At 35.7% G+C, this 15585-nt stretch overlaps 1 protein-coding gene across 1 annotated transcript; it reads left to right on the top strand.

Annotated features, from left to right (window-relative positions):
- Positions 1-305: 305 nt before the first annotated feature.
- On the top strand, positions 306-2938 carry LOC146899253 (inactive poly [ADP-ribose] polymerase RCD1-like). The gene is made up of 6 exons (XM_085736730.1): positions 306-1360; positions 1529-1770; positions 2066-2124; positions 2401-2556; positions 2635-2730; positions 2891-2938. The coding sequence occupies exons 1-6, from the start codon at positions 306-308 to the stop codon at positions 2936-2938; spliced, it is 1656 nt and encodes a 551-aa protein (XP_085592856.1).
- Positions 2939-15585: the final 12647 nt, after the last annotated feature.

Genomic DNA, 15585 nt, shown 5'->3' with positions numbered 1-15585 from the left:
CATACTAGTAAATTTGTAGTACATGGAACAATATGATGTTAAAGCAACTTTTAAACTCTGCTTTAATGTTATATTCCATTATGATATGTTTGTACTGTTGGAATAATACCTTTGCAATTGTTAAAATTTACTTGTTTTGCCCACAAGGGAATGCCCTTATTGACTAACCCTTTATCTTTATTATTGTATGAACATTATATTATAATGGTGAACACATGATCATTTCTACTATTTCAATATTCTTAAATGTTTTAAACATCCAGGGACTGCCAAATATTCTCGTTTCTCAAGGTTTTGAGGTAAAAATGGAAGATAAACCCTCAAAGTCATTCGGTGAAGTTGCACTCAATCAAAAGCGAAAGAGAGATACCCAATGTGTTGAACATCTGACTGGAGTTTCGGCACCAACAAGTGTGTTTAATAAACAAATGAAGTTGGTTGGAGGTGTATGCAAATCAGATGACTCTTGTCCTGATATTTCCAAGTCATTGGTCAGTTATTACTTTAACTATAAGAAAAGTGAAATACCAAAACGTTTGATGTTCTATAAGAATGGTGAATGGGTTGACTATCCGAAGGATGTTGTTGACTTGGTTAAAAAAGATTTCAAAATCAAGAAGGCAGTTGTAGAGGTAGAGTTAGATGGCCAAGAGGTTGTGCTAGACTTTTTACATATGAATCATGTGAATTTAAAAACATGTTTGCAACAACCTATTGCGTGGATTGATGAGGAAGGAAACTACTTTTTCCCTAAATTTTTTGTTGGTTCTGTTGATGAACTAAATAATATAAGGGAGCAGGAGGGTGAAGAAAGTCCTAATAAGAAAGAACCACATGAGACAAAACTACATATATCCAATGAAATAGATGAGGTGGATGAATCCATGTTAAGAAAGTATAGCCGAGAGTCTGATGATGCAACAAAGAATGTAAAAGTTGTTGGTCATGCTATGACTAACAAAATGGGGATTCGAAATTTTGCTATAGATATTAATAAAGAGCCAGACATAGATTTAAATGATTATTCTGAATCTTTATATGAAAAATTGGATGTGGATTCTGCACAGAACATGTTTCTTGCAGGAATGAGTTCCTTGGGCATTAGCAAGTCCGATATAGTTGAGATTTGTCACAGCTCAGGAAAGTCAATGCAAACACGGCTGCAGTTATTCCAAAAGCAGGTTGATATCACAAAGGGAGTTCGAGGGGAAGCTAATGTTCGCTATGCCTGGCTTGCTTGTTCTAAAGAGGAATTGTCAACAATGATGGAATATGGACTTAGTCACTATAAACTATCTCCGTCCAAATGCATATATGGTTTTGGTGTTCATCTTGCAGCTGTTACCCACCCTTCTGTCTGGTTAGTTATCATATGATCAACATTGAACTTCATACATTATTATTATTATTATTATTATTATTATTATTATTATTATTATTATTATTATTATTATTATTATTATCTGATATGTTATCATAGATTATTTTGTTGGATTTCTCAAAGGATTTAGTTTTCCCATGTTCACAGTTCACCTTCTTGTGATGTTGACGGAAGTGGAATTAAGCATATGTTCCTATGTCGTGTCATAATGGGGAACATGGAGCTTCTTCGTCCTGGCAGTAAACAACTTCGTCCAAGTAGTTGCGAATATGATAATGGGGTGGATGACATTCAATGCCCAAAGTGTTATGTGGTGTGGAACATGAATATGAACACACATATCTATCCCGAATTCGTTGTTAGCTTTAAGTCCCCTTTGGTTTTTGAAGGTAATGTAATGTTCCTTTAGAAAAAAAATTATGTCATGTGTCAATGTTAGATATATGCTTTTGTATGAAAACATGCTTTACATTTTAGCATTACATAATTATCACTGAAGCGTGAAGGAGTTAATCATTGACAAACCAATTGATATGTAACACGTTTCAACTTATAAAGTGCTTTACTCTAATTCGGCAAAACAATCATTTGTATATGTTGCTAAGTTGTATGATTGATATTTCTTTCAACAACGGAAAAATCTTCTTAATCACGACACTTGATGTTTTTTTTTGTTTTGAACAGGAAATATTTGTTTAAAGGAGAGTAAGAAAAAAGGGTATCGGCATTCTACAGTGGACACTGTAAGCTTTTTCATGAGTTTTGCTTCTTATGATTTTCTAGTTTTCTATGTAAAAGACAATGTTATCACCAATTTGTTTTATCTGTTTTTAAAATCTAACTATGATTTATTTAGTGTACAACTTTCCATTCTAATATTTTTTATCTTCTGGTTTTAATACATTCATGTGCAATATTTTGGGGCATTCATCTTTTGATATTTATCTTCTGGTTTTTAATCCTTTAATGTTTTCCTTTATTGCCTTTACCCAAAAAAATTGGTTTGTGGTATGCCTCAGGTAAAAGCTACTAGTGTTTCTGGTAACATCAGAAAAACTCCAAGTTCCGCTCGGCTGCCTTTTCCCATTCCTGTTTCCGTGCTTTTATCTTCCATGAGAAACGTGGTTCCTTCCCATATTATGTTTCTTATCGACGCCCAATATGCGTTGTTGATGGTATGCTAATGATGTCCAATTTATGTCTATGTCTTAAATAGTAAAATATCACTAATGTATCATGTCGTGCTTGTGCAGTCGAAAAAGATTTCACGTGATGATTTCATGTCGAAGTTGAAGTCGGTTGTTGGAAATGATGTACTGAAATCTGTAATATACAATGTTGTATCCAAGGTACAAAATTTATTTTTTTCTACAAATATTTATTTGGTTTGATATATGTTTTGATCTTATCTCGTTAAATATGTTATGCTTAAATTCTGGATTGTGTAATCATATGATCTATCTCTTGCAATTTGATTATGTCTCCTAATGTTTAGTTGGCTTCTTGCAGAGACCACAAGGTGGTGGATCAAATGTCATAAACGTCAAGCAAGAGTGAGGCTTGAAACAGAGGAGCCAGAGATCTTACACTTGGAGTTAACTATTGTCAACATGGAGTTCTGATATTGTTTTCTTCTAGGAGATTTTTTTTGTAATTTCATTTTATCATCTAATTTCCAGTTTCGATCTGGAATTATAGCACATGTTTGATTCGGGAACTTATAGAGATTTATTTTGAAATGTTTAGTGATTATATGTACTCAAACCCGTGTTCTAAGATTTGGGGGCCTTAAGACAAACCTAAAATTTGGGCCCTAAGTAATAAGAAATTTTAAAAAAAAAATTGAATTCCTAAAGTGAATTCCTACGAGAATATCCAACTTCTAGTACAAAACAACTCCTACAAGAATTTCTAGATCCAAAAATCATTAACAATTGTTTTTACATCAATATGTTCTATGATATCTTTCTCAATACATAAAATGTCTAGAGCATATAACTTTTCTTGTGACATTGACAATTTGAAGCGTAGTTTTAAAAATCGGACCGGACATCGACTCGGTTAAGGTATTGGGTCACTGGGTCATTGGTTGAACCATTGGGTCACTGGTCGAACCGCATGAATGAACCGTATTGAACCGGTTGACTCGGTAGTATGACTCGGTCTCTATAAAAACTTGTTCTATGATTTATCTTTATTATTGAATCGGATGATTTGGTTTGTAAAATATTCAAGTGCCATGGTACTAATAAATAAAATAAAAAATCATAATAAATAAATTAACATAAGACAAATATAATTATGTATTGTGTCAAAAAAAAATATAATTATGTATATGGATTAAGTACTTTTTTGTACAACATACAATAAAAAGAATTGAAGAGTAAAAAAAACTTGGTTATTGGACAAGAACAATTCTCTTCAAAAACAAATAGACAAGAATGATTTAATTAGTTTTTTTTTAGAGAAACAATTTAGTTAATTTAAAAATTATTGGTTGTATCATATAAAAAACCAAAAGGTACTAAACTATGAGTAAAAGCTAAAACACAAAGCATCCAAATAGTGTAAAAAAAACATCATGTGATTAGTTAAATGAACAACAATATTGATGGAGGGTAATATTGACATTTTCATATATGTAGGGTTTCCTTTCTTTGGTTTAAAGGGTAAAAGAAGCTGCTCTCATGCTCTCAATAGCATCAGCCGTCAACACCTCTTTGTAACCTTCTCCTCCTCCAATTCTTTCTAACAACTGTAGCAATAAGATGATATCGATTTAACTTCATTAAGAATTGGAGCACTCTCTCATTACATGAACGATGATCAATATCTAAATTTCTGTTCTTTGTTTCTTACTTCTTTGTTCCTCCATCTCCCCTCAGATCCAGATCTGCCATTTTTTTTTTCCAAAAAAAATAGTTCAAACATTGAACCGACCGGTTGGGAGAAACCCCCGGTTTATTCCGGTTTTAACCGGTTCCCGCCGGTTCTCACCGGTTCATTAGCATGACCGATCCAATAACCAGACCGGCCCGGTCACCCCACCGGTTCCCGGTTCGACCGGTTCAACCGGTCGGTCCGGTCCGGTTTTTAAAACTATGATTTGAAGTAGTTTTTGAACAATTTTAACTTTAAAAAAAATTCTTTGCAGATGCAGCAGTCGCTGACATAATTATGAGAATTCAATAAGCAATTGAAACATTTGAATAAAATTTGAGGCTTTAAAAAAACTCAAGAATTTAACATTGTCTATAGAAAAGTAAGAATATGAAAAATGCCTAGAAATATTGTCTATAGGAAATGTGATATTCAATTCCCCAATAGGTCTTTTTTTAATTAAAACGTGTCTCATTTTAGCATCAAGAATACCCCAACTTTTAGGATAATTGATATCTAAAGGTGAGATGAAGTGGTCATCGATGCCATCAATATTTGAGACATCAAGAACACTATCATGGTCATTTATTGGATTGTCATCATTCAATTTTTTTATTAAATTGTTCAAGATTATCTTCTTCTATGGGAAAGTCATCACTATTTGCAGGCTATTATGCCCCTTTACAATATATATATATTAATTTACACCCACCCCAAAACACTGAGGTGCAAGTTAGCAAGCTACACCCACTTGCTTTTTTATCAAAGAGTGCATTTGTCACTATTCAAACCAATTTTAAATTGAAGGGTAATTTTGTCAATTTCAATTAAAGAAATAAACACGAAAACACACGCGTAACGGTTTCCTATTTTTACACTTTTGATTTGTGCGATGTACATTCTTAAAGAAGCTACTGAAACTTTTTTTTTGCTTTTCAAATAAGCTACTGAAGCTTTTTTGTTTCTTTGATAAACTTGTGGAAAAAAAAATAGATTGAAGCTTTTGCAGCAAAAACAATAAAAAATACAGCCGAAGTTTTTTGATAGACGTGTAAATGATACACTACTATATATGACGTTAAAAAAAAAAAAAGCAAGATCCTTAAAAAAAACAAAAAAGAGAGTGACATGTTTAAGGTACAAAACATGTAATAGGGACAAACTTTTAAGGAAACAATATTTGGAATGATGAAAGTGGATGTTGTAACAGCCCGATATTCATTAGATTTATTTTAATTGTTTTTATATGTGTTTATACGTGCTTATACGTGATTAATTGCCTCTGTGTGTATTTTGATTGGGATTATTAGAATTCGGTGTTAGAAGGGTATTTTAGTCATTTTGGACTTAGGGGTATTTTGGTCATTGTGTGAACAAGGGTTAGTAATTCCTCTATGATGATTATTTTTAGTGGTTCAAGTGGGAACCATTATTTTTTACTAAGTTACTAGTGGGTTGTGGTAATTAGTTGTGAGCCGATAAGTATTCGATAACTTTTTACCGTAAGTGAGTAAGACTTTGTAGTTTAGTTATTTAGAGGTCTTAGGCCCATCAAAACTTTTTAAGGGTATGCTTGTTTGGTTTGTCAGAAGTCAAAGATTGAACATCAGAAACCGTCGGGTTTGATGCAACCGTTGTTTGTGCCAGAATGGAAGTGGGATAGTATCTCTATGGACTTTGTTGGAACGTTGCCGAAGACTGTGAAGGGTTTTGATTCAATTTGGGTGATTGTTGATCGGTTAACAAAATCGGCACATTTTGTTCCTATCAAGACCGGTATGTCTATGGCGAAGTTGGCTGAGATCTACATTGAGCAGATTGTTAGGTTACATGGTATTCCTTCTAGTATTGTGTCAGATCGGGATATGAGGTTCACTTCTAAGTTTTGGGAAAGTTTGCAAGCTACTTTGGGAACTAAGTTAAGGTTGAGTTCTGCTTATCATCCCCAGACTGATGGACAGACGGAGAGGACTATTCATAGTTTGGAAGATTTGTTAAGAGCTTGTGTTTTGGAGCAAGGTGTCAGTTGGGTCAAATGTTTACCGTTGATTGAGTTTACTTACAACAACAGTTTTCATTCAAGTATCGGGACGGCACCGTTTGAGGCTTTATATGGTAGAAGGTGTAGAACACCGTTGTGTTGGTCTGAGTCAGGTGAAAGTGCTTTGTTAGAACCGGAAGTTGTGCAAGAGACAACGGAAAAGGTTAAGATGATTCAAGAGAAGATGAAAGCGTCTCAGAGTTGGCAGAAGAGCTATCATGACAAGAGGAGAAAGGATATTGAGTTTCAAGTTGGTGATCATGTGTTTTTGAGAGTGAATCCTGTAACCGGTGTTGGACGTGCTTTGAAGTGTAGGAAGTTGACTCCTCGTTTTGTTGGACCGTTTGAGATTGTTGAGAAGGTTGGGGTTGTAGCGTATCGGATTGTGTTACCACCATCTTTGTCGAATCTTCATGATGTGTTTCAAGTGTCTCAGTTGCGGAAGTATGTGTATGATGCGTCTCATGTGATTCAAGTGGATGATTTAGAAGTAAGAGATAATTTGACCGTTGAGACTTGGCCAGTTAGGATTGAGGATCGCGAGGTGAAGTGTTTGGATGGCAAAGAGATTGTTTTGGTTAAAGTGATTTGGGTTGGACCAACTGGTGAGAGTGCCACTTGGGAATCGGAGAGTAGGATGAAGGTTTCGTATCCGGAGTTTTTTCCTTCAGGTAATTTTCGAGGGCGAAAATTCTTTTAGGGGGGAGAGTTGCAACAGCCCGATTTTCGTTAGATTTATTTTAATTGTTTTTAAACGTGTTTATATGTGATTAATTCCCTCTGTGTGTATTTTGGTTAGGATTATTAGAATTCGGTGTTAGAAGGGTATTTTAGTCATTTTAGACTTAGGGGTATTTTGGTCATTGTGTGAACAAGGGTAAATTAGTAATTCCTCTGTGATGATTATTTTTAGTGTTTCAAGTGGGAACCATTTTTTTTTACTAAGTTACTAGTGGGTTGTGGTATTAGTTGTGAGCCGATAAGTATTCGATAACTTTTTACCGTAAGTGAGTAAGACTTTATTGGTAGAAAAATAGGGTTCACATTCATTTTGCAAAATTTGAGAGAGGTAGAGAGAGAAAGAGCAAGAGGAAGAAAGAAGAGGGTTAGAAGAGGAAGCTTGAAGAATCAAGAGGTGATAGAGATTCTAGAAGCTAAATTGAAGCTTTTGCTAGGATTATTGCTTATTAAGGTAAGGGGGCTAGTTTTCATTCATAATCCCTTAGTTGTAATCTCGTCACTAGTTATATTCAAAAGTGTTTATTTGTGAAAAGTGTTTATTGAGAATTTAATTAGTGAAATTCGCGCTCCTATTTTGATGCTAATTTTTGGTATGTGAAATTGATGCTAAACATGTTGTTGTTGTTGATTTTACATACTTGAATTGTGGTTATATGAAACTTTGTTGATTTTTGCTCAAATTGATATAAATGAGTGTTGTTGTTGTTGATAGTGATGAATTCATGTTTAAATGAGGTTGTTGTTGAATTGGATATGTTGTTGTTGATGAATTATACCATGGGTATTCCATTTGTGGAGTTGTGGTTTGAATTTGTGAAGTTTGTGTTAAGTTATTCATGTGAAGGACCAAAATGAACATTTTGAATAATTGATTATTGAACGAGTTTTTGGTGTTGTTGGGTGAGTTAGACAAATTGAATTTTCTGTTTTGATGTTACAAAAATGGTTGTTGAGTCAATTGGGAGAAAATGGGAGTTTCGTGTGAAAATTCGATTGTGAATCGTTTTGAAAGTGAGCGTTTATGTGAGGTTTGGGCAATCTGTTTTGGGATGGTTGGAACATGATTTTTTCTGTGTAATAAGATAGAGCTAAGTGTAAGGAACGCGTAGGCGAAAACGGAATCAAAGTCGGATTAACGGTTTGGATTCTCACGCGAAATGGCAGAACGAAAACTGAGTTTTCACTGTACTGTCAATCTGGATTAAGCTAGCTTTGAGCGAGCTCCGCCTAGAGAAATCTGGCTTAAGCGAGCTCAGCTGGCTTAAGCGAGATGCCCAGAACTGCACTCCTCGTTTCGGGTGTTTCGGGCTATGGGAATCGATCCGGGTGGTTCCAAACTGATTCTTTTGATGTAATTAAATGTATTTGAGCTTTCTAAACCTTTTGAAACATCAATTGAATTGGATTTGACTTGATTTTGTGATTTGGAACTAAACTTTTGAAAAATGTTCAAACGCGTCGATTTTTTTCGAAACTCGTTTTTCTCAAGGAAAAGGGGTAGGGATAAGGTTGTATAGTGATTATATGATTTCTAAAAATGACTGTGATTGATTTCATTGAGTTTTAACTTATTTTGCTTTGAAATTGGAATTCTTTTGGAAAAAGTGATAAAGAGAGACGAACCTTGTGATTCTCATGATTTGTCGTATTTAGCCGGTGAAATACACATGTATACTCTACTGCACTTATATGTGGTCTAGGTGTATACATAGTTGAGGCATTGGGTCTTATTTGCTTGGTTTTGATTTACTTGTTTCAGTTATTTTAAAGTTGTGAATTGAGAGACGAACTTTATCGAAAATAGTCCTTAAGACCAAATACTTGGCAAATTTTTTGTGGATAGTTTGATATGATTATATGAAGAGATGTGTGAATGGTTGCTATGTGTTAAATATGATGTGTTGTATTTTCTCCTTTACTTTAATTGTGAGAAATTGTATGAAGTTGTTGTGATGTTGGTTGATAGTTGTGATAATGAATATGTTGATAATGATGCGGTGATGACTCTTATTTGAATTGTGACTTGTTGATTGTGTGGACGTAAATACTTGATAATGCACTTGTTGTTGAAGTTGGTCAATATAAATGGAGGTTATCCTTTATATTGATCGTTGAATATATATATGAGGTGATTTTGCATTATTGAGTCTTGATGTTGTAAAAGGGTGCGCTCTTTCGGCAAAAATGTAAGACGGGTGTGAAATCTTACATGAGATGTTCTGTTGGCATCTTGAGATGACGACCTTTGTTGTTGGTGACGGTACCGCATGCATCTAGAAGAGTATAGAACATTGCATACATTTGAATGGTTGATGAATTGTGTCATAATTGAATATGTGACTTGGTGAATTTGTGCATTGGTGAAATTTGTTGAATGTTGTGATTTATGTGGATTAGTGTATATGTACATTGGTGGACTTTGTTGATGGTTCTAAATAATTGAACTATGCTCTAATTGCATGTCTTACTTGTTTGTGCTTATACACTTGGTGAATCTATTTGATGATAATTATTTTGGTAATAGTGATGAGGTGAGAATTGTATGTGTGTGTGTGTGTGTGTGTGTGTGTGTGTGTGTGTGTGATGTGGTGATTTCTTTGATAATGATGATTGCTTGCTTATAACTTTAAAATGATGAATTGTACTTGTTGAGTTAAGTATGATAAGTGAAGAATAAGGTGAGTAATCCTTTCATTAATTGATGTTGATAAATGATGAGCTCATGTCGATGACTTGATTAGAGATCGAATATGCTTGCTATGCTATGTTAGAGTTGCGATAGCATGATGTGTATGGGATGGGGGATAATATTCATGTGATGTTAGTATTCTAGGAGGGATGGGTATCTATATGTGTTATGCATTAATCCTTGAATGCTTATGTCTGTTTGTGTTGATTATGATTGATGTGAAGCTAACCCCCAGTGGTCTGTGGTGGACCGCCTACCTGTTTGTATGAATGGGTAGATGGCGTGCAGGTTTAGTTTTGTTGCTTGCTTGGTGAGTGCTCGAGGATAGCAGGAGCTACCTCGTCTATCTGTTTTTCGATGTCTTAGATTAGGCTCAGATCTAGGATGTCAGTCGTTATCTTTATTCTGGATTGTTATTGATGTTGTTGAGATTTTTACCCTTATGTCGGGATTTGGAGATTTTATGTACTGATGTATTTGGAGTTTATGACATGTATACTTGGAGATGTATGTTATATGTCCGCTGCGTAGTTGTTTGAATTTTTATACATGTTATATTTTTGGAGAACTTTTGGAGACGTGACGTCTATTTCTTGAATAATTGCATTATTCGCGTGTTTTATCGCTTTAATAGAAATAGGTACAAGTTGGTATCAGAGCCATGGTCAGTCTTGTCCAGACTAGAACTCGGTGAAATTTCCTATTGTAAGCGACATGTACGGAAGTGCTGCCAATACTTGTTGTGTTGTTTCGTTCTTTTAGATGGGTTTGAGCGTAGTGGGGGAGTAGCAGCTTGCTTCAGGTGTGTTGGTCTGGCAAGGGAGGTATCTTTGGATGTAGAGGCTCAATTGGTGGTTGTTGTGTGTCTTCCGTTAAAGCATATGGATGTGATTTTCGGTATGGACTGGATGTTATCTTTTGGTGTTAACATTAATTGCTTGACCAATAGTATAATGTTTTCTAAGCCAGTAGCTGAGGTAGGTGGGAAGTTCTTAACCGCAGAGCAAGTTAAGAAGTCTTTGGACGGTAAAGCTAGTGTGTTTATGATGTTTTCATCATTGAATGGAAGTAGTCAGAAAGGAGTTGGCGATTTTCCAATAGTGCAAGAGTTTCCAGAAGTTTTTTCGGACGACATTATCGACTTACCGTCGGAGAGAGAAGTGGAGTTTGCAATTGATTTGGTACCAGGAACGAGTCTTATTTTGATTGCGCAGTATCGGATGTCTGCGTCAGAGTTGGGTGAGTTGAAGAAGCAGTTGGAAGAGTTGCTTGAAAAGCAGTTTATTAGGCCGAGTGTTTCTCCGCGGGGTGCTACAGTGTTGTTGGTTAAGAAGAAGGATGGCAACATGAGGTTGTGTGTGGATTATCGTCAGTTGAACAAGGTGACGATTAAGAATCGGTATCCGCTTCTGAGGATTGATGATTTGATGGATCAGTTAGTTGGTGCAGAGGTGTTCAGCAAGATTGATTTAAGGTCAGGATATCATCAGATAAGAGTGAAGGCGGAAGATATATCCACATAGTGAACCGACTAAGCCACCAACCATGATAGTTGAAAGAGAGGTTAGGAATTTTCGCCTTCAACCACATATATGAAAGTGACTTAATCTTGTCAATAATCTGATAAGTTGGACATTCTTTACCATTAAATAACCGGCTATTTCTTTCTTTCCAAATTTCCCACGTAGTAGCATACCAAATCAGATGCAAAATAGATTGCCGCACCTTAGAGCAATTACCACCAACAAAACCAAACTGAATGAGGTAATCTGCAGGCACACTAGGGAGTACCGAACAGACACCCAACCAGCGATGGATCAGATGCCAGACATCTCCAAAAACATTACAGTGTAAGAATAAATGAGAAGAAGATTCTAACGAGCCACAACCACCCGCACATAATCTATCCTCAGCAGCTATAACTCCACGATGAAACAAATTATCCTTAGTTGGTAAGCGATCATGAAACAAATGCCAAGCAAAGAGAACAACCTTCAAAGGAATATCCTTATGCTAGAGAAGCTTTGTTGAGACCGTAGTGACAATTTGATGTTGTTGATTCAGGATTTTATAAGCACTTCGAACGGTGTAATCTTTATTCGGTTCCAAGCTCCAGAGCCACCTGTCCTCCTTATCAACCTGCAGAGTCACACTTTGAAGCAATAAACAGAGTTCCCCCACGACCTCTTCCTCCCACGTAAACAGCCCCCTCCTCCACTTCCACACGTAACCTCTCTCCCCCCAACCTAACTGACACATGTCAAACACAGACACCTCCTTAAGGAGTGAAATATCAAATAATATACTAAAACGCTCCTTCAACGCCACACCACCAACCCACACATCCGACCAAAACATAGTGACTTTACCGTTACCCACAACACGACTGACATGATCACTAAACCAGTTCTTCCTACGAAAGGTAGAGATAACCCGCCACCAAAAAGAGGCATCACTCCCTCCTTCTACCAACTGGCCAACCTCCACTCCATAACGGGCCGACATCACCCTAAACCACAAACTATTCCTATCTACCAACAACCTCCAACACCATTTTCCTAATAACGCATAATTAAACTCCCTAATTCTCCTTACCCCCAAACCGCCAACCTCCTTACTCCTACATACAGAATTCCAGTCCACCCATGATATTTTCCTGTGGTCCTTGTCATACCCTAATTTTGGACCTAAAAATACTTGCTCAAAATGTTTTTTCATCTCTGATATGGTCTTTGACCTTTGAAAGATTGCCAATTTGCTATTGTTTTACACTGATATTTTGCCCTGCTTTATCGGCCAATTTTGCTTTGAAAATCTTTTCAATTGTGATTTTGTCTATGTTTTCTTGCATTTGAAACCACACAAAGGTTTTACTTGCATCTCAAGTCATTTGAATTTGTCTCTGATCAATTGCATATTTCTCTGCATTTTATTTGAACCTTATTTGCAAAAATCATTAGAAAGGGCGTTTTAGTCATTTCCTGCATTCAAACTCCTTTTAATCTTTGAAAATTGTCTCTGAGTCTTTTCAGTTAGTTTGTATAAATCCTTGCTTTAATTCCATGTTAAAATCCACTTCAAAAATTGCATTTGAGTCATTTTGAGTCAGTTTAGTCCCTAGGGGCATTTTGGTCATTTCACATAAAATTTTGACAGAGAGGGGTTACTTTAAAGTACCTCATTTGGTAATTGGTTCATTTTAGTCCTTTTTGTTGATTTTAATTGTTTCACTTTACGTTATTTTCAATTTACCAATTTCAAACCAAATTTTATTATTATTTTCAATTTAGTCCTTCCTTTCATTTTATTTTTTTTTCTTTAGTCTTTTTTCTTTTTTCTCATTTTAGTCCTTTTAGTCCTTTTTCATTTCAGTCCTCTGAATTTTTAAATTTGCATTTTTTAGTCCTTTTTTCAAAATTGCAGTTTGGTCCTTTAAGTTTGTCAAATTGCAGAAAGGTCCCAAGTCCCAAAATTCAGCAAGGCCGAGTTTGTTAGAGCTCCAAGCACAGGTGGCATTATCTCATTGGCTTACAGGTCCAAGTGTCAGTCTATAAAAGGCCATATCATCAATGCACAGTGCCAACACACCCACTCATTACGAGCCAAATCATCACAAACACATTCCCATTTCCATTTTCCAGAAAAACGGATCAAAACCTCAAGTTCACATGAACTTCATCAAGAACACGTGAACCAGAAACCCTAACCGTTTTCCAGATTCACCAAAACAAACACAAATCCACAAATTCAACACCAATTCCATCATTTCATCATAATCCAGAACATTCATCCCCAAATCCAAACCCTAAATTTCCAGAACACAAAATTGAAGCAAAATCAAATGAATTCATCATAGTTCTCAGAGATTCAAGCATGAATCATCATCATTGAACCGGTTTCTTCGCAATTCAAGTGTGAATTCATCACTGACAGTGACGAATTCGCCACGATCACGAAGAGGAGTTTGAGAGAGAAGAAGAAGGATCGAAGCAAGGTTTTGAACCGGCGAAGAAGAAGAAAAGATTCACCGATTTATTTTCGGTTTCCAGAAGCTTCAAAACACTTACCAGAAGAATCTGAAGCAACTGTGAAGTTCTCCGAAGAGTTCTTTGATCGAATCTCCTAGTAAACTCAGGTAACTTCACAAAACCTTCTCGTTTTTCATTTCAAAGACTCAACGATGGTTTATATGTGTGATTAAACGGTGAATCGAAGTAGATCGGTGATTGAGGAACCTTTTCCTTCGAAAAAAACTTTGAAAAGATTGAAAAATATTTGAAACCGTAACTTCAAATGTAGATTTACACCATTTCACCGTTTATTTGCAAGATCTGAGGCTATATTTGTGTTCGTTGTGAAAAAACGAGTAGAATAGGGTTAGGTTTTGGTGAGAACGGCGAGAAAAAGACCTCGTCGGAATCTGGAATTCGCGGCGGTGATGATGAAGATTCCGATGAATCTTCATCTTCTCCGGCCGTCCTCTTCCAGAAACCGGCGAAGAAGAGAGGAACCGGTGAGCCTAGTGAGAGAAGGTGAGAGTTAGAGAGAGAAAGAGAAGTGAGAAATGAAGCAGACCGGTACTCTTAGGCTTTTATAGAGGACTGAACCGGACCGGTTCAAAACCAGTCCACTCCCCTGCATTCTCCACCGTAGGATCTAGGTTTGATCCACATGGATCAATCCTACTGTCCCTGAAGCTCCTGAGTTGGTTTTGGATCTGTTTGTTTGGGCTTGGGCTTTGTCTCTACGTTTTGCTTGTTCCTTTTGCTATGTACACCTACTTTCTTGCTATCTGAACCCCTGTACGTTTGATTTTAGGCCAAAAAATTCCTAAAAATTGTTCAATCATTTTCTTGATATTTTTGATGAATCTTGATGTGTTTACATGATAAGCATTGATCAAAGATATGAGGAAATAATTTGTTCTTTGTTAATTCAATGCTTTTTCATTTTTTGTTAAAAATCTTGTTAAAAAAAATTTTGTGAACTTTCTTGCAATTATTTTTGACACTTGAAACTTGTTTCTTATGATATTTTGGCATGTTGAAAATTGATAAAAATATATGTGGAATTTTCTTGTGATTTTGTGTTACTTTTTGTTAATTTTTTGTGAAATCTTGCATGTTCTTGACTTTAAATCTTGATACATGATGTTGAATCTTGATGTGTGGATTTGGTGATGAATATGTCTCTGAAATTGTGGTTTTGTTACTGTTTGTGATGTGATTTGTTAATACCTTGTTTTACAAGTTATGTGAGCTTTTGTTTGTGAATAATAAGTGCAAAATATGCTTAAGAATGCACCATAGTTTCTTGGCTTGATACTTTCTTCTAATTCCCATGTTAAGACTGAAATAAAACCTTTGAAAAATTGTTATGATGTGAGGATTAGAGGTCATGCATTTGCCTTATTGTTATGATGAGTTCTTAGGTATATTTTACCACTTTTTTAAGTCTTGCTACTTCTTTTGTGGTTAATTTTGGTTATTTTGCTATGCAATTCTCACTTGCTTATATTTCATTCCTTATGCCTATTCTACTAACAATCTCATCTATTTTGTTTCATACATCCCATAAGCATCTCATCCTCCATCTTATATTCTTAGCTTTTATTTCTTTTACTTTAAATTTTGCCAAGACTTAGCATGTAAAGACTTAGGGATTTTGTAATGTTGCAAGAAGTAGTATGTAAACTAGGACCCGATGTAACGGACAATGGACTCTAAAGATGTACACCGACACTCACCGACACATGCACACACATCACATGTATGCTTTAGATGTATGCTTAGGGAATGTATGCTTAGGTGTATGCTTAGGAATCACGATACTTAGAAAAATTCTCTTTTCCAA

Source organism: Medicago sativa, chromosome 8 (assembly GCF_051527215.1).
Source record: "Medicago sativa cultivar Bolivia chromosome 8, Bolivia_mono, whole genome shotgun sequence".
In the NCBI taxonomy this organism is placed as follows: Eukaryota; Viridiplantae; Streptophyta; class Magnoliopsida; order Fabales; family Fabaceae; genus Medicago; species Medicago sativa.
The sequence above is the reverse complement of the archived record's forward strand: the minus strand, read 5'-3'. Positions and strand labels throughout refer to the sequence as shown.